This window comes from Archocentrus centrarchus, chromosome 9 (genome assembly GCF_007364275.1).
Source record: "Archocentrus centrarchus isolate MPI-CPG fArcCen1 chromosome 9, fArcCen1, whole genome shotgun sequence".
In the NCBI taxonomy this organism is placed as follows: domain Eukaryota; kingdom Metazoa; phylum Chordata; class Actinopteri; order Cichliformes; family Cichlidae; genus Archocentrus; species Archocentrus centrarchus.
In genome coordinates, this window is record NC_044354.1 from 72,545 (window position 1) to 94,513 (window position 21,969).

At 43.0% G+C, this 21,969-nt stretch overlaps 1 protein-coding gene across 1 annotated transcript in view; it reads right to left on the bottom strand.

Moving 5' to 3' along the window:
- The window catches only part of LOC115786063 (phospholipid-transporting ATPase ID-like), a 37,217-nt gene extending 16,171 nt beyond the window's left edge, over positions 1 to 21,046 (bottom strand). Inside the window, exons 1-5 of the mRNA XM_030738085.1 lie at positions 20,881 to 21,046; positions 6,033 to 6,130; positions 4,147 to 4,205; positions 1,575 to 1,688; positions 948 to 1,046 (exon numbers count right to left, since the gene is read on the bottom strand). Of these exons, the coding sequence (XP_030593945.1) occupies positions 948 to 1,046; positions 1,575 to 1,688; positions 4,147 to 4,205; positions 6,033 to 6,075 (315 nt within the window). The 5' untranslated portion in view covers positions 6,076 to 6,130; positions 20,881 to 21,046. The remainder of the gene's footprint in view (positions 1 to 947; positions 1,047 to 1,574; positions 1,689 to 4,146; positions 4,206 to 6,032; positions 6,131 to 20,880) is intronic.
- Positions 21,047 to 21,969: the final 923 nt, after the last annotated feature.

Genomic DNA, 21,969 nt, shown 5'->3' on the forward strand with positions numbered 1-21,969 from the left:
ACTGAAATCAAATAAAAGCTTTTCCTGTCATTTACTTTAAAGGAAACAACTTAACCACTAACATCATCATTCACAGCGTAGGCGCAGTCAGAGGGGAACTTATTATTTCTTAATCAGGCTTAACTGCAAGATGACAAAACTAGGAGGCAATTTCACAAAAACGCCTGACAAAATATTTAGTTGAGCAACAATTTAACAGACATATGGCCAGTGATTTAAGAAGTGAGTTTAGTGTAAGCGCCGTTTGTCCCCCCATTACCCTGAATAAATGCTCAGCTCCCTCTCCCACCGCTTTAAGTACAGCAGCTTTCACTCATGAGCTTCACACAATTTTGGGAGTTTGGGAATATATTCCATATTTGTAGCACTCAACAAAAATAGTTGAATTATTACTCAGTGTGTTTAAGGCTAAAGAACTGCTGACAGAGACGTGAAGGAGGCCGCACACGCGAGCAGATATCGATGAATTTACCAAAGTATAAGTTGCTCTGTTCTTACATCAGTGCACAGACGGTTATCGGAGAGCTGCTGACGAGAGAAAGACTTTACTGGGGATGGGGGGGGTCCCTTTCTTCACTGCTGCAGGGACAAGAGTAAAAACTGATGTGTGAACTTCAGTTAAATTAAGAGGATTTAAAGAGCTTCCTGATGCTTTTGTGCAGACCATAATTTAACCTGCATCCTTTCCTTTTGTTAATGATTGATGCATTAATGGAGTGATGTGCGGTGGGTTATCTGTATTCAGTTTTTTGGGGGGTTCCAGTTAAAGTTTATACAGCCGCGGGGGTGAAGCCATGCGTGAGTGACTAACATCAGATACAAAACCCTGAGTAACAGCAAAGAAAGCAGTGCGTTCTTTGGCTGTGACAGAGGTGTGCGTTTGCTTCAATGCGATCTCGCTTGTTTACAATGAAAAGTGAGAAAAACACATTTTCAAACGTGCTCACAATATCGTCAGTCGCATCCTTGGCAGCGGTGACCGTCAGCACGAGGATCAGAGGAACGACTGTGGTGAACCAGGACAGAGAGGAAATCTGAGGGATCACCTGAAGAACACAAACACACACAGGTGTGACACGATGAAAACAAAGGTGTGTGTACAAGAAGATTCTGTTCATTAAGCTCATTAAAGGTCTCAAAAACAGGATCTCTTTGTCAACACGAGTTTTTATTAAACACAAGCTCTGGTTTTATTTTGCTGTTTGTGTGTTTGCAGATTAACACTGAAACGCTGTTTAACAGTAAACCAGAGGAATTCTCACACTTTCTGTTTCGAGTACTTTGGTAGATTCAAAATGGATGTTTTTTCCCATGAAGCACATTTTGATTTTTAATACATTGTTTTTCATTCTTTTAAAATGCAGAGTTTCAGTTCCTCTGATGTCTCCATGATGCAACACGACTGTCTCGCACACGATGAGGCACTTTCCTGTTCTGGACATTCGTTAGAGAAGTCTTTGTTTGTAGGTCAAACTGGGAGCAAAGCCGGATAAAAACAAATAATCTCAAAAGTGTCGACAGGATCCTTTGCATCGTATCATTGGAGACATCTTAAAGGTTTTCTTAAGCCTCACCTGGAGCACCAGCAGGAACAGGAAGTAGGCGTTAGCAATCCGCTGGAACTGCTCAAACAGGTTGAGAGGTAGGAAAGTGAAGAGGTTGTACTTGGAGGTCTTGATGGCGTTTGTCTGGAAGAGATGGAAAGAAAAGATGAAGTGGCAGAAATGGAAGAATAATGCTGACAGAGAGGTTTTCGAGAGATTTGGGGCTTTAATAAAGTTTTCAATAAAGCAAAGAAGCCAAGTTAGCATCTTCAGCCTAACTTCTACTGTCCCTACTGTGATAAGGGCTCCTGTGATGAGGGTCAGAAACTTTCAGCTATCAGCCGGAGTGAGGTGGGTGGGACTGGATGAACAGACAGTGAGCCAGAGGCTTTGGCTGGACTCATCTTGTAATCACATCTCAGACGTCCCCGTTCTCGTTATGACATCTCTGCAGCATGAGAGCGCGAGACTGAAAGTGGTCTGTGTGGGAATCACACAAAGTTCCAGTGCAAGTGTCAGTGTGGGGTTTCCACAGAGTGATCTGTGTAGTCTCATTCAAATCAGACATGATCACTGTGATCACACCTTGGAAACCAGTGTATAAATAAAGTCTGACATCATCTAGTCCCTGTGTGCAGCATTGACTGTGTGGACTGCATTGATATAAATCTATAAAACCTTTATGACTTGGTAGATAATCACATCCAAGGCTTTTAAAAACATTTGCCTGTGCTTCCTTCCTGGTCCTTTGGAGACTGAGAGGCCAAAATGATGTTTGGGTGCAAAGACAGACGGCAGGTAGTGCAGAAGCGAGCACAGCTGAAATATACCTGAGCCAGAATAATTTAATAATCAGTACTTTGTAAGCAGACGAAAAGCACTTGCTCTGCTGCACTGTCCTTCAACAAGACATTATATTCCTGGTGCAGTCGCTCTGTGTCTCCTCGTCTCAGTAAGGAGGTCCTCCTCCATTCAACAAAGGAAAAACACAAAACGAGCTTCTCTGCCATTTTTCTAAGGCTAACACTGAGAGACAGACCACCACCCACAGTCACACCTGTGGGCGAGGACTCACCAGGTTAACCTGTCTTTGGACTATAGGAGGAAATCAGAGTACCCTAAGATAACCCATGCAAACCTGAGGAGAACATGCAAACTCCACACAGAAAGGTCTGAGCCAAGGTGGATTCGAACCAGTACCTTCTTGCCGTGAGGCAGCAGTGCTAACCACTGCACCACTGTGTCATTTTAGTCTAAATAAAATGAGCTACTTCCTACTCCGTAGTCATTGATTTCCAGTTTTTTCAAGGGGACAACGAGGCGTTCCCGAGCCAGCCGAGAGACTTCACTGCTCTGACGTGTCTGCCTTGGAGTCTCCTCCCAGTAGCACATCCCATATCTGATCTAGGAGACATCCCAGTAAGTTACCCTGATCATTTGTTTGTAGGGTCTTCACCTTACAATATAAAGCACCATGACTTGACTGTTTTTTATATAAATAAAACTGCACTGAATTGAATCGGCTCAGCTGGCTCATTTAAATGAGGAGCTGCAGAGGCTCTACTCTGAATCCTCACAATGATCGAGCTCCTTACCTTTAAACTATCAGAGGGGAAAACATTGATTAATGTTTTGCTTCCTTTCTTAGCTGCTTATTGATTATGATCTTGGTGTACTGGAGCCACTGTCTCAGGTCATTATGGAGCCTGTCTGTGATGCTAACCTCTCTCAGTGTTCCTTGTACATAGAAATTTTGAGGTAGCTGTTGTACAGTGTCTCACTGATAACTGCGAAGCTGATTTCCTGGTTCTGACTGTACATTACCTACGAATACCTCTCAGATGGAGTAAAATAACCTTACTCTGCAGTGCTGAGGTTAATCAGAGGACCAAAATAGAAGCAAAGAGCAGTCTGGGTTATTCTCAGAAAACATCCTCCATCTCTGTTTGTACATGAATCTCTGGGTTCACTTTGGGAAACTGTAACGAAACTCCGCCTGCATCAGGTGGATGTTATCAGGAGGCTGAAAGCCCCACCGGCCAGCTGGACCGCGGCTCACGTGTCACGTTATCTGCACCTCCCACACACTGAGAACGCTGTTGTGACTGTAAATGAACAATTATGTAAGCAGAGGAAATGACTGTTTATGTCTGTTTTGGGTGATTTTCCAAAGGTTTGGTCCACTTTAAACTGAATGTTAATTAACATGCAGCTCAGTGTTTCCACAATATCTGACTCTCATTTCAATATCCAGCATCTCCTTTTAACATTGAACTATTCACTCATGATTATCAGATATTTTTCAGGATTTATTTTTGAGTAAAAATATCCTCTATGACGATTTAGAGCCAACTCTAAAAGAGCGTTGTCTGCTACATCCATGTTCACAAGACTGAAACAATGTATCCATGTTCTTATTTTGCTTTTTAAAACAACATTCACACAGAAGACGGAGAGCAGGAACTGAAGGAGTTTGTTCAGCAGCAGCTTCAGCTCTCTTTGGCTGACATCCAGATAACAACCCCCCCCCCCCCCCCCCCCCCCCCCCCACACACACACACACACACACACACACACACACACACCTATATTCGGTACTTACTGCATATTTGAAGGAGAGGTTGTACTCGCGGTCATTTGCTCTGAGCTTCCTCTCCAACTCTGAAAAAAATAAAACCACCATGATTGTCCAAAATGCTGCAGCTAAAGTACTGACAGGGACTAGAAAGAGAGAGCAGATTTCTCCCATATTGGCTTCTCTTCATTGGCTCCCTGTTAAATCTAGAATAGAATTTAAAATCCTTCTCCTCACCTACAAGGTCTTGAATAATCAGGCACCATCTTATCTCAAAGACCTCATAGTACCATATCACCCCAACAGAGCACTTCTCTCTCAGACTGCTGGCTTACTTGTGGTTCCTAGGATACTTAAGAGTAGAATGGGAGGCAGAGCCTTCAGCTTTCAGGCCCCTCTTCTGTGGAACCAGCTTCCAGCTTGGATTCGGGAGACAGACACCCTCTCTATTTTTAAGATTAGGCTTAAAACTTTCCTTTATGATCAAGCTTATAGTTAGGGCTGGATCAGGTGACCCTGAACCATCCCTTAGTTATGCTGCTATAGGCCTAGTCTGCTGGGGGGTTCATATAATGCACTGTTTCTCATTCACCTTATTTACTTTGTTTATACTCCACTCTGCATTTAATCATTAATTGATATTAATCTCTGGCTCTCTTCCACAGCATGTCTTTCTCTCCCCTCAGCCCCCCCCTCAGCAGATGACCCCCCCTCCCTGAGCCTGGTTCTGCTGGAGGTTTCTTCCTGTTAAAAGGGAGTTTTTCCTTTCCACTGTCACCAAGTGCTGCTCATAGGGGGTCGTTTTGACTGTTGGGTTTTCTCTGTATTATTGTAGGGTCTTTACCCACAATACAAAGCGCCTTGAGGCGACAGTTTGTTGTGATTTGGCTCTATATAAATAAAATTGAATTGAATTGAATTGAATTGAAATTGTTTTTCATGTTTATTTGTTTCAGCTGTGAGTAGATCCTCAATTTTTATCTTTCTCCTGCCATCAACACAGTGTGTATATATATATATATATTTTATATATATATATACAGTATATATAAAAACAATGGTGTTGAAAGCATAATTGCTGTGAATATCAGAGTATTTGTTTTGACTGTCAACAATGCAATAAGGTGCATCTCTGAGCCTGGAGGCAGACCTGAACCCCACCAGCACCTCTTTGCTGTGATGTGGTGTTTGTGGTGGTGCATCACCAGCTCTGCCTTTAGAGGACCAGCCCATATTTTGACAGGTTTGAATTTTGTAGCATGATGCAGCCAAAGCTTGGATAATGTGGTGGGAAGAAGATCAGGCTGAACGTGTGAGGTGCATCCGCCTTCGCTTCTGTGTGCTTATTAACAACCCAGCTTCCTTTTCAGGCTCCCCCAAAGCGCGGCTACGTGAATACACAGTCTGGTGACCCTCAGTGCCTCCGCCTGGATTCACCAGAGGGATTTGCTGTAAAACAAGTTCCACATAGCTGAGCTACCTTTGGGTTAGCAGTGCTTAGTGGATTATTACAGCAGTAGTTATCTTTTAGTTAACTCAGGCTCTGCTTCAGTTTCATCTGAGGTCATCAGCATGAGTGCAGGAGCTTTCTGCTGCTGCTGCTGTTGATGATGTTATGTATGTGTGTGTGTGTGTGTGTGTGTGTGTGTGTGTGTGTGTGTGTGTGTGTGTGTGTGTGTGTGTGTGTGTGTGTGTGTGTGTTAAAGAAATGCACTTAAAACAATAACTTTATGACTCTAAATATTAGAAAGTGCCTTGATAACACTGCTACATGTGCAGAGGAAGTTCTTGTAACATTTTAGGACACGCCCATTTTTCATTTTCATTTTCAGGAAATGCCAGTGATAAGGATACAGACATTACATATTATGATATGTGCTGATACTAATAAAGTAAACCGGGTCTGAGTGTACCTCTCTCTTTCTTCCTGAGACAGTCCAGGCCGAAGAACGACATCTTCCTTTTCCTCGAACTCCTGCTGCTGCTGCTGCTATCTGCCCATCATGCCGATCTGTGAAGAGCAAGAGGAAACTGTCATAATGTGGCCTCACAACGGTCACAGCCGAGTCACCAATTATCTCCTTTACAGGAAATAAAGTCATTCTCCAGCATACTATTGCCTTTCTCCTGGAAACTACCAGTTCCAACCTACTGCCGATGTAGGAACTGCTGCCAGCTGTCATTAGAGCGTTTTCCTGTAATGTGCTCTATGAGGTAATTGTTCTCCAGACGGCCCTTTACGAGGCATTTTTCAGACCAAGGAGAGGTTTAGACATTTAAATGGTAGGTGTGTTAGGAAATGTCTCCATATAGGGGAAAAACTAAGTAAACACACCTTTGAGGCTATCTATTCGAGGGAAAGACTCCTCCTTTGTGCCAAAAGTCTTACTCCAGGTTTACATCAGGCTTCTTGATGTCTTGCCCATGTAGGGCAGACTGACTCAGAGGGAGGCTCCAGTCTTAGGCCAGATATTCACTTCTTCTTTTCTCACAGCATCCCTGACAGGAAGAGGCCGGAGCCAGGAGCCACATCCGGTCCTGGTGTCTGTCTCAGCCAAGAGAGGCTGAGACCAAAAAGTGACCTTCAGCCATGTAGCTGCTGATGGTTACAGCTGAAGCTGCCCATAAAGATCCATGTGAGAGGGCACATGAATTTAAACTGATTCATTTTATATGGAGCAAGGATGACATGTCATTACTACAATATAGAAATTGATCTGTGTTATTTGTCATCTTGGCGGCAGCACATCACATTTTTTATTTTAAACAGGTTTGATATGATCTGAAAATTTGCTCAATAACAAATGTGTGAAACACTCATTATATAAACTCAATATGAAACACAATTAACAGTGCAAACGTCTTTGTTCCTGGGATTTACATCCATAAAGGAGTTACAAAGGTGATTACAGATGTACAGAGCAGCAACGATGTCATAGAGAGGAAAATGCAGATCGGAGCTGATCCAACAGAAAAAAACAACCTTCTGACAGGAAGCAAAAGTCCATGATTCAAAAATCCAAACAGGGAAAAACTCACAGAGAGCAAACAGTCTGATCCCACAAGGAGCCGAGGAAAAGTGAGGCTCTAAATCCATAAAGATAAGGAGGGAGAAAACACACACAGCTGAAACTAATCATGGCAGATAAGACAAGTGAAGCTAAATTAAACACAACGCACACGAGACGAAAGACCGACAACATAAAACAGGAAGTAACTAAACAGGAATCACTAATAGATGAAAGCTTACTACACAACAGAGAGGCTAACATGCCCGAAACAAGGAACAGAAGCCCGATAACAGAACTGCCTGAGAACATAAAGAGAGAACACCAAACAACAAGATCTCAAGAACAAAGAACCACTGACGAGAAACCAGAACCCTGAAGGAACCAATACCTCACACTCACAATACTAAAGAACATGAACACAAAAACGTGAGAACTTTTGAAGTCAATCCAGATCCAGATCCAGATCCAGATCCAGATCCAGGAAGTTTTGGAAGAGTTTTTTATCACTATTACTTTTAATACCATTGCAAGTTGTGGCAACACTTTGGCATCAAATCCTCATAAATATCCAAATAAAACAGTAAAATTAGGAGACACTGTGTTGATGTTTTCAAGAAGAAATAACAAACCCATCCAGATCTGAACGTCGTTAGGGATCCGGAGGATCAATTAAGGCACAGTGTGGTGGAAACTTTTAGCCTCTTGACATTTTCTTTCTAACGATTGTTTAATTTGACATTTAAAGACTGAGACAGTCTTAAAAGACAGAATTTTAGGCACATAGAGTGACATGTGAGTTGATGTGGTAACGTATCCTACAGTCAAAGGAACCGTGGTGCCAGTTACACAGGAAGTGATGCAACTGCATTTCTATAAGCAGCAGCAGGAATCATAAAGACAGTCACGATGGCCGTTATCATGTATCTCACAGCCGTGGCTGCAGCAGAGAGTCTGCAGACGGGACTGTGAGCACGTCGTGTTTCTAATAACGAGGAAAAGAAGCTGCTAGATGGGAGTGACATTTGTACAGGAACAAGAAATGTACAACAAATATACGTGGTTATGAGTGCGTCTGCATGCGTGCATGTGTGTGTGTGTAGTAGTTGTTGTGGTTTTTCAAATCCCGCCTCTCAGGTATTGGTTGCCACAGTGACGTCAGCGTGGGAGTCATAAATATCAACCACATGAGTTTGTTGATGATTGTGCGTTTTAAGAGGGAAGTCTGGAAATACACACACACACACACACACACACACACACACACACACTTCTGGGTAAGGGGAAATTTCACTTATTTTTTTAGCTTCAGGTTGTGACTTCATCAGACTTCTCCTGTTTCACAGACTCTCAGCATTTGCTTCTTTCTGTTCCGTTACTTTGTAATCAGTGTATTCACTGACTGGAACTCCTAAAGCTTGTGTTGCAGCTTCTTCTGTACTGTTAACAATCACCAGGCCAGGAACACTGTGACACTCTCAGTTTGCGTTCTCCTGCCATCAAACGCTGATGTTTGTCAGAGGCTCCAAACTAGCGGCTATCCTTTGGCTTTGGTGCTTGATGCAGTGAGCTAATGGTTTGTTTTAAGAAGCCACACAGTCTCACTGAGACTCAAATTTCTAAGTCAGGGCCTCAGTTTTTGGAATAGGGTTTACCCTGGACATTATTTTTGCATATTTTCAATGTGATGTCAAATGGTCCCAAAGAAGCGTTCATATGTGACATGCTGGTGGTAACAGAGCCGTCTCAGGGCACCCGTGGCTTTGTTAAAACATCGCTGGAGTGGGAGTGGGCTGGAAAGATCCAATTTGGACCAACTGAAATCTGAATCTGGTCACTCAGGGCCATGTTTCCCACATTACATTTGGGCGGGCTGCCCTGGGATGTTTGGGGATTTATTTTCTTAATTCATCAAAGACATAAACATGACTGATTTACTACCGCTGAACCCCCTCGCTCTTACTTTGGAAATTCAGTCCCTGGAAACCAGCTGGTTCTGATTCAGCTGTCTTGAGTCTTGAATCCCACTATCTGACAAATGACCTCTGCCATCTTGGACTGCAGCTCACAGTCACAGACCCTCTGCAGCACTGCAGCTCCTTCTTTGCTTCTCATCCCTGTGATGTGTTCAAGAAACCATGAGCAACACTGAGGGGTGGAGAGGAAAGTGAGGGGTTGTTTTCAAAGCGAGGACTGTTATAGAATGCAACTCTAAAGTTTGCATGTAATGTCTGAATTCACTTTATTTTTTGCAGTCAGATATGGGATGTATCCACGCTGTAGCAGGTGGTTTGTTTGCAGTTTGTGGCGATGATGCAGCAAACTGAACTGGTGCAGAGCAGACGTGGTGTTTATGGTCGGTGTGAGGTTCCATCAGCAGAAGGACGCTGATTCGATTCACTCACAGAATTCAACTTTTTAAACCAGCTTTAACCTTCTGTGAGTTTCACAGTGAATCCCAGCCTCAGGTCAGCTGATCCCAGCCCAAAATCTACTGGACTTCACAAAACGAGTTATTATGTGACTTATTGCTGAGTAATTCTTTAACCCCATGGTGCCAATCTTAGGATTTCCCCAACTGCCAAATCCCACTTTAACTCCTGTGTCATGGTCCTCGGCCTTTTGCCCAGTGTTGTGTGTGTTTGTTCTGTTTAATTTCCCTAGTTGTGTTTCTTAGTTTGCTTTTGCCTCAGTCTCATTTTGGGTTTGCAGTTTGTATTTTTAGGTCTCACTTTAGTTATCAGAGTCATGTTCTTGGTCAGTTATGTTTAGATTCCCAGTTCTCCGGCGTGTCCCGTGTCCTCCTGTTCGGTCTCCGTTCCCGTGTCTGTTTCGTTCCCCGTGTCTTCGTCCCTTATCTCGTGTCTTGTGTTTGGTTTCTCTTCCCTGTGTGTTGCGTTAAGTTCACGTTTGTGCTATGTTTGGTCTTTTCCTGTTTTATTTTGGTAATCCATCGTTCCGTGTTTATTCTGTTCAGTTTTGCTTCCTGAGTTCTCGTCCCAGCTGTTTCCACTTGTCCTCGTTATCTCTTGTGTATATATTGTCTGTGTTTCCCCGTCTTTTGTCGCGTCGTCGTCGATGTTTCCCACATGTTGCGTGCACGCGCATTCTTCGTGTTTTCGTTTTTTCCCGAGGGTTGTGGACTTTATCCTGCCCTGGGTTTGGGATTTTCAGGCCTGCATGTGGGTCCGACTCTGCCTGTCGCACAGCCTCATTGTGACATCCTGCTTGTAATCATTAAACAAAAAATCAATAGGAAATTTTACAGAGCAAACGGCACTGAAGTAAAAACTGGGTTTTATGCACTGCCCAACTAAAGCTCGCTCACTCTGTAATCAATCACAGATTATGAAACAACACTATCAGGACTCACTTTCTCTGAGATAAGAGACTGAAGTTTCCAAGGCAACTTCTCACTGTTATTTACACCAAAGCTATCATCAGGAATCCAGAGTTCCTCCACATGAGCAGCTGCTGTGTCTCAGTATATATGCACATGCTCACAACAGAGATGCACACAAATGCCTATGAAACAGGAAAAAACAGCATTTCAATTTTCTGGATCCATCATGAAGGTTTAACAGGACTTAAAATGTCCAAAGGTCAGCGTGTCCCTCAGGTCCAGGTTTGACTGCTGCATGAAGCCCAAACTGATTCTGCTGAATACGTTACAGAAGGTCCTCTGAGGACCTCTGAAGTCTTTGTTTTATGCTCTTGTTTTAATTATTTTGGTGGTGCTGCATAATGTTTCTATACTACTGTCCAGGGTATATATTATATATTAATATATTATATAGTCCAGAGTAATCAGAGGCACATTCATGAACTGAAGCATTGAATCACCAGCGAGCAGCGTTTCTGTGTCCTCTCATTAGGATGTGGTTGTGCAGCATTTGCTGTGAATTTGAAGAGCGGACTAATCGTTATAAACCAGAACAGGTGCTGGAAATCATCGCGTTCCTGAGTCAGCGAGTGCAGCCGTCACACGAGTCTCTGAAACCTGTTTCCTCCACGATGGTATTAATATCTGCCTCATTTCCTACATCTTATTGAATCACAGTGTTATATTCTAGTAACTACAGTTTTGGGAACCATTTTTATGAGTCAGGTAGCGTCTGACATCCATGCTGCACATTTTTGTTGTATCTATTTTGTTCTATGACACAAACATTTTCTTAGGTTTAGTTATGTAATTCAACTATCAGGCTTATGAAACATGCTTGGATTGTGTAATCTCTTATTGTAAATATCACATGTGCACTCACTGGTAAATCATATCAGGCAGAGAAGAGTCAGATAATTGCTTTTCATACCGTACAGTGCAGATATGTAAGCCAGTGCTGAGCTGGTGGATTGCAAAACCATTAGGTATGAAAAAAGTATGAAAGTACAGGAATTCTTACAAAACAGAAAAAAAATATTTAAAATCTCACCAAACTTCTGGTAAAATATCCTTCAAAACTAGATTTAGTGGTGTTTAAATAGATTTTGAGACACAAATATCAGATCATTGGACCTGTAGGTGCATCCTCACAGTATAACAAACAACAGATTTTTGCCTCTAAAGAAAAACACACACATACACACTTCCTCTGTGCAGCTCCCCTCTGTAACGTGCAACAAACACTGGCATCAGTTATTCCATGCAAACAAAGGTGTGTAAGAGTATCCAAGTGTCAGAGTCACCTGTGGCCGGTCAGAGGTCACACGAATGAATGGCTGTGCTGTCTGATGGCTGATCTCTGGTTTCTGAGCTGAACAGAGCTCTATTATCAAAACTGACTGTTTCACTGCAGCTCAAAGACCCATTTCCTGTGTGTGTGTGTGTGTGTGTGTGTGTGTGTGTGTGTGTGTGTGTGTGTGTGTGTGTGTGTGTGTGTGTGTGTGTGTGTGTGTGTGTGTGTGTGTGTGTGTCTAGTTTGTTCTCTACTTAAGGCTAACAACCAAATGGCTGATTGTGATAGTGACCTGTGGATCAAAGATGCTGTCTTACTTTAAAACGAGTGTTTGAGGAAAGCACAGAATTCCCAGAGGACACGTTAAAATGTATCTGAGCTCCATGGAAGTGCTGTGGTTCGAATGTTTATGTTAAATTCATAGAGCTCTCCAATAAGGCATATCAAAACCAGTGAAACAGACAGAACTGAGCTCTGTGCTCTCAGTGATGGACTGACACAGACCGGAGGGTTGCAACATAGTTTCCATAGAACAGCCAATCCGACAACGGCCCACAGTAAAAGATAAGCCAATGAGCACAGCTGCTGCGCTTTCACATGTTCTCCCTCTGTGTGTATTTTGTCTAATAGCAAACAGAGCTCTGGATAAATGGGCCCTGCTCTCCTGTTCTCAGTGAGGAGAAAAGGTGTTTCAGCAGGAGACAAACTCTTAATGGCTCTTGGTGTTCTCCTGTGCTCACAGGTTTAAGGGTTCTCAGTCAAAGTTACCTACTGTGGAGACTCCTGTGTAAGGAGCAGCTGTTACAGACCCTCTCACAGGCGCTGTAACCCACCCTGTGCCTAAACGTGCCACAGCCATGGGTTTAACAACAACTATAACAACAACTGAAAGCATCCCGTAAGCGTTCCCCTGAGCAGCATCCGGTATAGGAGTGGTTTCGCTTTAACGCGGCGAAGAAGTGACAGGAAGCAGACAGCCTGGAGTTCAGCTTTGTTTCACTCACTGTTTCACGTTTGTTCTCACTGACTGTGGGATCAGGATTAAACACCAAACTACTTGTTTGAGGACTGAAGACTGGGTTGAAGTACAGCCTTTACTACAGCCTTTATGAGAAAACCAATTTTTCTGTCACACCTAAAGATGATGATACTAGCTCACACATATATATATGACAGCAAACATGCTGAAAACATACCTGCAGGTCAGAGCAGCATGGATGAAACATGTTTAGGTTGTTTCTGGAGGAAAGGTTTGCTTCCTACAAAGCAGTGAGGCAGAGCTTAGTGAAGACACACAGAATCAAAGTTGTTGGGTTTTCCATCTTTCATGTGATTACTTTGAATCAATTTGTGGATATTTTATCCTCACAGTCAGTTTGCATCGAGTTTTACTCTGAACTCTGTGACTTTCCAAAAAAACCCTACGTTAAATAATAATTATCCACCAATTATTAAGACAAAAACTCATATTTTTATTGGTGATCCTGGTTTGGATTGTCAGTACTCAGCATTCCCAAACCTCCTCCTAAGTTTCCTGCTGCATCTCTATCAGCAAGTACTTGTGTTATCAGGCTTCTTGCTAATAATAGCCCCCTGTAGTCTCTATGTTTCAGCAGCCCTCAGCCGACTGACAGCTGCAACACATAATTGAGTTATTAATTAATATCCTTCAGCCCAAGACAAACTACCAAGGCAACAAAGGAGTGGCTAGAGAAAAAGCAGACTAAGGTCCAGGAGGGGTTAGTCAGTCTCCAGACCTCAGTCCCCCCCACCCCGTCTGATAGAGCTGGCCTGTTCTGGTTAGAACCCTGTAATGTACAGTTCCATGTTTGGAGAAAACCAAACTCAAACAGCAGCTGTCAGCACGGTGGTGGAGGGGTCATATTTCGGACTCCAGGTCCCGGGCGCCTTACTGAGCCAACCACGAGGTCCTCTGTAAACCAGAGTTCAACATCTGTCCAACAGGTGACCAAAATGATGTTGTGCAACACAATAATGATCCCAAGCACAACCCCAAATCTGCAACAGAATGACTGAAAAAAAATCAAAGTGCTGCAACGGCCCTCTCAAAGTCCAGACCTCAACCACACTGAAATGCTGCGGCCGGATGTCAAGAGAGCTGTGCACAAACAAGGTGCCCACAAACCTCAAGGAGTGCAGCAAAGCAAAGAAGAGTGGGCCAAAATTCATCCACGAAGATGTGAGAGGCCGATAAAGTCACACAGAGAACAATTACTTCAAGCTCTTGGTGCCAAAGGTGGTTCAACAAGCTGCTGAATCATGGAAGGGGGGTCTCAGGACTCTGTGCAGTCCTGAGAAATACTCCCCCATGTGACTGTTTCAGGAATAAAGGAAATTATTTTGGATATATTGATGTGTTAGATTTCATTTCACAAAGTTAGGACAGCAATGCTTAAGTTGAGCCTGATTCACAGAACACTGCTCTGACAGTGTCATGTCGGGCCGTGTGGCTGAAGCAGGGAGACCCCAAAACGCAGGACTCGGGGGTGATGAATTTAGTGGTTTTATTAACAGAAAGGTGATAACAAAAACTGGGCTGAAGCCAGAACTAAACTGCAAGAAATGGATCACACGCATGACAGAGGCAAGACGACAACACGACCAAGAACAGAGGCAAACTGAGGGCTTAAATACACAGCAGGTAATCAGGGCAAGAGGAAACAGCAGGGAGCAACAGGTGAAGCAAATGAAACTAATAACAGGGGAAGCAAAACTAAACACAAAGCACAGGGAACACAAGACTGTCAAAATAAAACAGGAAGTGACTAACCAAGGTGCACGCAGACTACAAACGGGGGACTGGCACACAGACACGGGGCAGAGACGCAGACTAGTCACAACACTAGGAATAAACTCAACATGAAAACACAGGAGGTCAGGGTTCAGACATCATGACAAAAACAGACAAGACCATGGAGCAGGGGAGACAGGGATGAAGGGAACACACGTATCAGAACAACTGAAAAATAACAAAACTCATGGGAAAACAGAACTAAACACAAAATGCTGGGCAGACGGCACAGGACCATGACAGACAGAAGGCTAACGTCTCCGTGTTTGCCTCAGTCGAACAGCTCAGGAGGTGATTTCAGAGCTGCACCTGCAGCGGCAGGTTCAGAACCGGGGCGTTTGTGTTATTTCACTGCAGGCTTTCCGACTTCTGTCCACACGTCTGTTACAGAAACTCAACAATTGCTGGAAGCAGCCAGATCGTGTTTAATGTCCTCAACAGCAGCGCGTTCAGAATTCCAGTAAAAACCGACTGTGAGCCAACTCAGAGCCACTAAAGTGTTCAAGACTGCACACACCGACACTCACAAAGCTGTTAATGTGATTACATTTGAGGATCCATTCACCTCGTGATGTTTCACACTAGTCACAAAAACCTGGGGATCTGTGGTTACATTAAAATACTGAGAAATCTAAAATGATTTTTTTTTATCCACCACCACTTCATATCAGCAGGAAACAGCCGTTTGATGATTACTGGCTGATCAGCAGTAACTTCTGAACTCGCTTTCGGACAGAAAAAGAAAGAAACCAAATAAAGGTCATTAAAATGTATCTGGCTCATACACTGAGTACAGTAACGTGTAAAACTTTCGCTCTGCGTGGGGCTCTGGATGTCACCTGGCCACAGTTAAACCACAGCTTCAGTCAGTTTGGTGCCTTTGACGCACCGTGGTCTGGATGGAGCTGTTGTAGAAAACCACTTGTTTGCTGAGTGCACGCAACCTGCTGCAGACAGCTCCCAGGAAAGGTGTGAGATTGTTCATGTATGTATCAGAATTAGCAGGACTTTGGTTTCTGAGTCTGAAGTGATGAGAGGCAGATACTGACTGATCCAGCCAGCATTCACATTCACGCTGCATTTGATGCACAAGGAAAGAGGAAGGACTCGATGCCTGTAACTGAAAGACAAAGGAATCATGAACCGTGTTTCTGGCCTGGTCCAGGAACTTCAGCCCTTTGTTACCTGCACTTCAATCATGGCTGACACCCCATGAAGATGAAGAGGCGTGCACATTAAAATGTAAACCAGCAAATGCATCCAACAGATTTCTTTCTATTGCAGAATGCCGTGCAGTCATGAAGTGTTTAAGGCATAAATGAAATATTTGAATAATATTTTGTGTTTGATTGTTTATGCTGCATCTGAACTGGAAGGAAGTAAGCAGAAGATGCTGAACCGAGGTTCTGACTTTCACTCTCTGAACCGCAGAAACCTGATCTTCGATTGGTGGGGTTTGAACCCTTTACAGAACTTTCTGTTAGTGTTGGACATTGCAGCACAAAACCCCCAAAATTCAGGTGTTCTCTTTTTTTACCTGCTGCACTGGATTCTTGAACAGTTCCACTTTGCAAACAGGCTAAAAACAGACTCACGGTGGGTGCAGCAGAGGGATGTCCGGACTGTTATCTGATGTCTTTGTTCCCAGCCCTTTGTTCCTGCAGCTGTCACTCACAGTGTGTTTAACGAAGCACAAAATTGATTTTAGTGTAACCAGGAAACAGGTCGAATAAACAAATAAACTGTTGTTTGTTTGTCTTTTAAGGTTCCTGTTAGTTTACATATAGTCACTCCCACCCATAATGCATACTGTGTATGCTGTGTACAAATGTTTTTACCAGCTACAGATGTATATAGTGTTTTGATGTGTATGTGTATTGATATATTTTTTATGTATATAGTGGTTTCTATTTTATTCTATTCATTTCATCCGTCTTCTCTGTACTTGAGCTGCTGTAAAGTGCAAATTTCCCTGTCGTCATTAAAGTTGATCTTGTCTTAGTTAATGATTAATATCACTGTCCTCAGTCGTTCTGCATGAATTTGTGACCTCATGGCTGAAAACTCTCACGTCTCCCTGACTCAGGGTTTCAAAAATAAATCACCTCAGAACAACATTCCTCCGGTTTGGGAAAAGTTTGACAGCCCTAAAAACTGAACTGATTTGTTGCTCGTTATTTGAACAGAGGCGCAGTTACAGATGCACAAAGCAGTGACCTGAGAAGGACCTGCTGGTGACAGACAGTAACAAAGCAGCAATGGGAAAGCGTTATGACATAAGGACACAATGCAGTATGTGCGCTTTGAGCCCCGAGCGCTGCACCAAAAGGCCCAAACAATTAACCTCTGAATTATTCACCTGACCTCTCAGGCCACCGGGCCGCGCCTCAGCTCGTCTTACACGATAGAGCACTGACATTATGACTGACCGTTTCAGCCTGATAACCTTCTCAGAGCACCATAAAGATGATTTATCATCAAATAAGGTCCTTCGAGCTGTGACGCCCTGGATTTAAAAATGAATTTGTCCAAGGCCGGACTTTTTTCACTGAGACTGAATCCCTGGAATTACCTTACGTGACCCGAGTCAGCCAGAGTTTGTCAGCTGATGTTCAATCACATGTTTTCAGCATTTTGTAATGAAGCAAACAGCTTCGGTTTCTCTGTGCACACACTTTTGTAAAGGTTTTGTTTTCTGCTTTATTTTGAAATCACGCTCCCATTCACGACCCCTTTAATCAACTAAGTCTTGATAGGAATTGTCATCATGCTATCAGCATTCCAGCATCATGTTGTAGACACACTGCTTTGGTACAGACAGAAGCATCTCAACAGCTACTAAAACTTTCATGACCCATGACTGAAACGTTTCAACAATACTTTCTTCTTTATCCAACACTGTTATATATTATATGATCAAAATGCTCCTAAACTCACAGCTTCAGGCCCATGTGTTCCCATAAAGCTGTAAGATCAAGTGACTGTGAGAGGGTGGGGGTGGGGATTTGATGCAATTTAATGTTGCCCACATTAACATTAATGATAACTGTTGATTTATTTTCCACTTCAGTATGATGTGAAAGTGACCTGTAATTATACCAGCGAGAAAGCACCAAATCGTACTCAGCCTTGTTTACATACATGAGTGAATGATTAAGCCCACCTCGATAAGACGAAGGGCATCAAAGGATGAAACAGAGAAAGCAGTGTAAAGCACAATACCTGCCTTTATATGTAAATCATAAAACATATTGAAAACTTAACGTGATCAGTAGGTAATAAGATGCAGTAGCAATAAAAATACCAGGTGCATTAGGACGGGGGGGTCATCTTAAGCCACTAGAAAATGTCAGAAACCCTGCATCCTGATACTTAGCATGAAAATGAAAATATCAGCATGATGCAACAATATACTTGAAAAGATAACATCAACAGCATTCAGCTCGATACAAAGTCACACAGTCACGCTCTTCTCTCCGTTTCACGTAAGTCAAAATTGTTACTGGCATCAGATTTAATGAGATCAGCGTTGCCCTCTGGTTATTTTTCATCTGTTATCAAACAAACAGCATCACTGTAGTCTTATGACATCTGTGCAAGTGAAAGAAACACTGAATAAAGCGGACCCACACTCACTCAAACTGTGAACGACTAAATAACTCAACTTCGGTTTATGTCTACAGCTGAATACTAAAGTAACCAAAGTGCAATTAACCTGATTACATAAGTAAACTGCAATCTAACTGTAACCAGTTACAGCTACAGAGAATTAACTGTAATGAAACTGCAGTTAACAATCAAAATGTTGGTATTAGAAAAGGGTTACTTCCAAATCACCGTCTATAGATGGATGTGGCAATCTGTATGAAAAGTGTAACCAAAGTGTAACCAGTGATTTAAATCAGGATTAGTTCCAAGTATCCAGTCAGAAGGCGAAGCTTCCCATTCCAGAAACGGTGGATGAGACCTCAGCAAACACGTCCTGATGAGTTTATGGTCTCACAAGTTTTATTTGATACAATCTGATGTTTGGTTTGTAATTTGTGGCCGCATGGAGCGAACACTAACCTTAATGCACATTTGTATATAGCATTTATATTTATGTTGCATATATAGCTTTTATACTGTGAATTCATGTTGTGTTCTTATAGCACTGTATATTGTATCATTGCTAACTGCTACTGCCGCTGTAATGATGCACTTTCCTGCAAAGGATCAATAACGTTCTATTCTATTCTATTCTATTCTAAAATAAACAATAAAGATTGGTAAGCTTTGGGTCGTGGCCACCTCGTGACTGATCTTCATGTCTGGTTTCAAAACGCCACAATGACAAATATGTCAGATAATTGAAGTCAGAGTAGACGTGCCTTAAACCTGCATTCTGTCTGAAGACCACTAGTTGCCGACAGCTGTGGTTGCAAAAACACTTGCGGTCCTGCAGGGTCCTTCAAATACTATGTTTCAAATTGGAGGATTATCTGTGGTATGAAACATGCTCATTGGCTAACCTTATCAATCACAATTGGTTAGCCAATGGCAGCTCATCTCAAAGCTTCAAGGCAGGAACTACATCCATCTTTTACTCTGTCTGTGGTTTGGAGTCAAAATGAAGGAGGCACTGATGATTGCACTGAGTAATCACCCTGCTTCATACAAACAATCTAAATAATGAGTGCTGATGGAAGTGAGGAATCTTCAGTGATGTGTTCTTGGGAAAAACTTCTCGCTGACAAAGTCTTAATGCATATATACAAAAGTTTATTGCAAAGAAACAGACAGTGTCAAAACAGGCGCTTTTCCTTCGCGGCCTAGGAGAGGGTAAGTCTCTAATCGCCCTAGCTCCCAGATTAAAGAAGAAACAAAGGTTATATACCATAATGTTGGCAAACCCACCACATTCTTAACTCCCATATATGGTTATAAAACCAACTTCAACCCCCTAACCTATAGTAGACATATGGACAATGCCTTATATGGAAGTAAGAGAGCCTGCAAAGGGGCCTCTTTGTGCAGGATTTTTAAATCAAATTTCCCTTGCATGAACCCTTAGGGAAGAAGAGACAGTACATGCATTTAACACAGACTTTAGCATGACAGTACAGACACCACAGAAGCTTGGTTAAGTTTGCTTGGTGTGAGTGCTAACCACCCCGAACCGTCAGGCAGGCCCACTGTGCTGAAATACTTTGGTGTGTATCCTGTGCGCAGTTGTCAGTCTGATCCACGCTTTGTTCAATTTATCCCATTTTAAAACCCAAGTCGCGTGCGTTTTCTATTTACAGTCTATAACAATTCAGAGATACTCCTGGTACGACGTAAACTACAGCCAGCAGGTGTTTTTTCTCTGTGAGCAGCGCTGTTAATGTGTTTGGATACCCTGGGATAACTCAGTATCAGCTGGTTATGTCTCCTACCTGCCATATCATTTATATATCACCTGTGCTCTGGTGGAAATGTCCACTTCTGGCGGGGACTCCTTGTATTTAAAAAAGTCCCGTCTCTCTGATCCACATTTACTGAGACGGTTCAGGTGCTAATTTAAAGGGCTTAACAGTTTGGGAGGTCTCGGTGTTTGCTGCGCCTCAAAGTCACAGGTAACCAAAACTTCCGTGTGTGGCAGGGAACAGAAAAGCCATGCATCTGCAGCGCTGATACAGGATGACTTCTTCACAGCCTTCCGCTGTAGATGATGTAGAAATGACTCATCACTGACATCACCGCTAAAACCACGAAATTACCGACACAATCAGCCTTATCTGAGCGATCAGAGTCACTGCAGTTCACAAGAAACAATTGGTATTATTCTCTGTCAGCACCAAAGAAGAAGACTGACAGCTGAGCAGAGCCGCGGAGCCCGCTCACCATCACAAACACAACTGAACACACCGTGTTCTGAGGAAAAGTTCCTCCTGAAACGGTTTTTGTTACACCGACACAAAGTAACCCGCTGCTGTGGTGGAAGCATTTCCATGACTGCTACTGTAGTGAGAGGAGAGGAAAAGAAAGGGAAAACATCAGCCCGGACCATCCAACTCCCCAGAGAAAATCTTTCCGTTACTCTTTTTAGTTTTAGAGTCAGGAGAGAAAGTGAAGGAGTGGTGGACCTACAGCTTCCTGTTCAGCAGTCTCGCCTTTCTTCTCCATCTCTTCCCTTTTCTTCCCCCAAATCCATCTCAACCCTCCCACACCAACACCCTCTCGCTTCTCCTTCACTGACTCCCACCAAGGTCAGCGATAGGTGAGCAGCAGAGCGGCTTCTTACCGTGCGTCCTGGCTCGGCGGTGGTGCAGTCTGAGCTGTGGGTTTTTGCGCCTTTGGCAGTGAAAACGAAAAGTATCCGAACTACGTGAAGGAACCAGGGCTAATGTTTTCCTCCTGTCCACCAGCTGCCTCATTCCCCTCCTCTCTCGCTCTCCCCTCCTCTATTTCCTCCTCCCTCCGTCTCCATGCACTCCTCTCCGAGGGCGCACAGTCACTTCAAATTCAACTCAACAAAACACGGAAACCTGCAATGACAGAAAACAGAAGCAAATCAGAAAACTTGTCACGTTATGTGGAACTTCAGTCAAGAACTTTGGGCCGATTGTGACCTCTAGTTGGCGAACCTGAAACATCCAAACTTTTAGAGAAGAACCAGCTGGTTTCCTAAAAGTCAAAGAACGTCGAAGAAATGTGACGACATGCTGATTTATATGACCCGTGTAGACAATAAATACCCCAAACCAAATCAAAGACGCCTTTCAAAGAATGTATCAGGAAAATGTAGCGACTAAAAGTAAAAAAAATAACCCCTGTAACTTTCATGCTATTTAATAAGTATATCTGAATTCATCTTCCTGTGTGCATGGATATAAACAGCGCGGTAGCTTCTTGAGGTGTTTGAAAATGAAAGTTCTGAATAACTTAAAATTGTTAAACTGTCTGCATGTGAGAAGGAAGTGGGGGAGGAGCTTCTTAAATCTCCAGAGGTATAATTCTCCTTTAATAGCTTTGCATGATTCCCAGTTTAAAATCATCTTTATCATATGGTGGGTCTCAGCGCAGCACATCATTCACTGTCGGAAACAGGCCTGAAGCCGCCCCCCCTGTGCCCAACCTTCTGACTGGCTGCCGCCTGCGAGCACAAGGTTTGAACAGCAGGTGGGCTCACAGTTTGAGATAAAGATATTAATAACTCCTTTAGCCTATTAATGTCATGTAAAGCTAGAGCAGCAGAAAAAGGTGAAAGTGAACTTTCAGAACAGCCACATTATTAAGAACCTCTGTCATACCTGATAAGAGCAGACACTGTTACAAAAACAGACACAGATACGAAGGAGTTAGCATAATTAATACATTTCACGCTCAAATC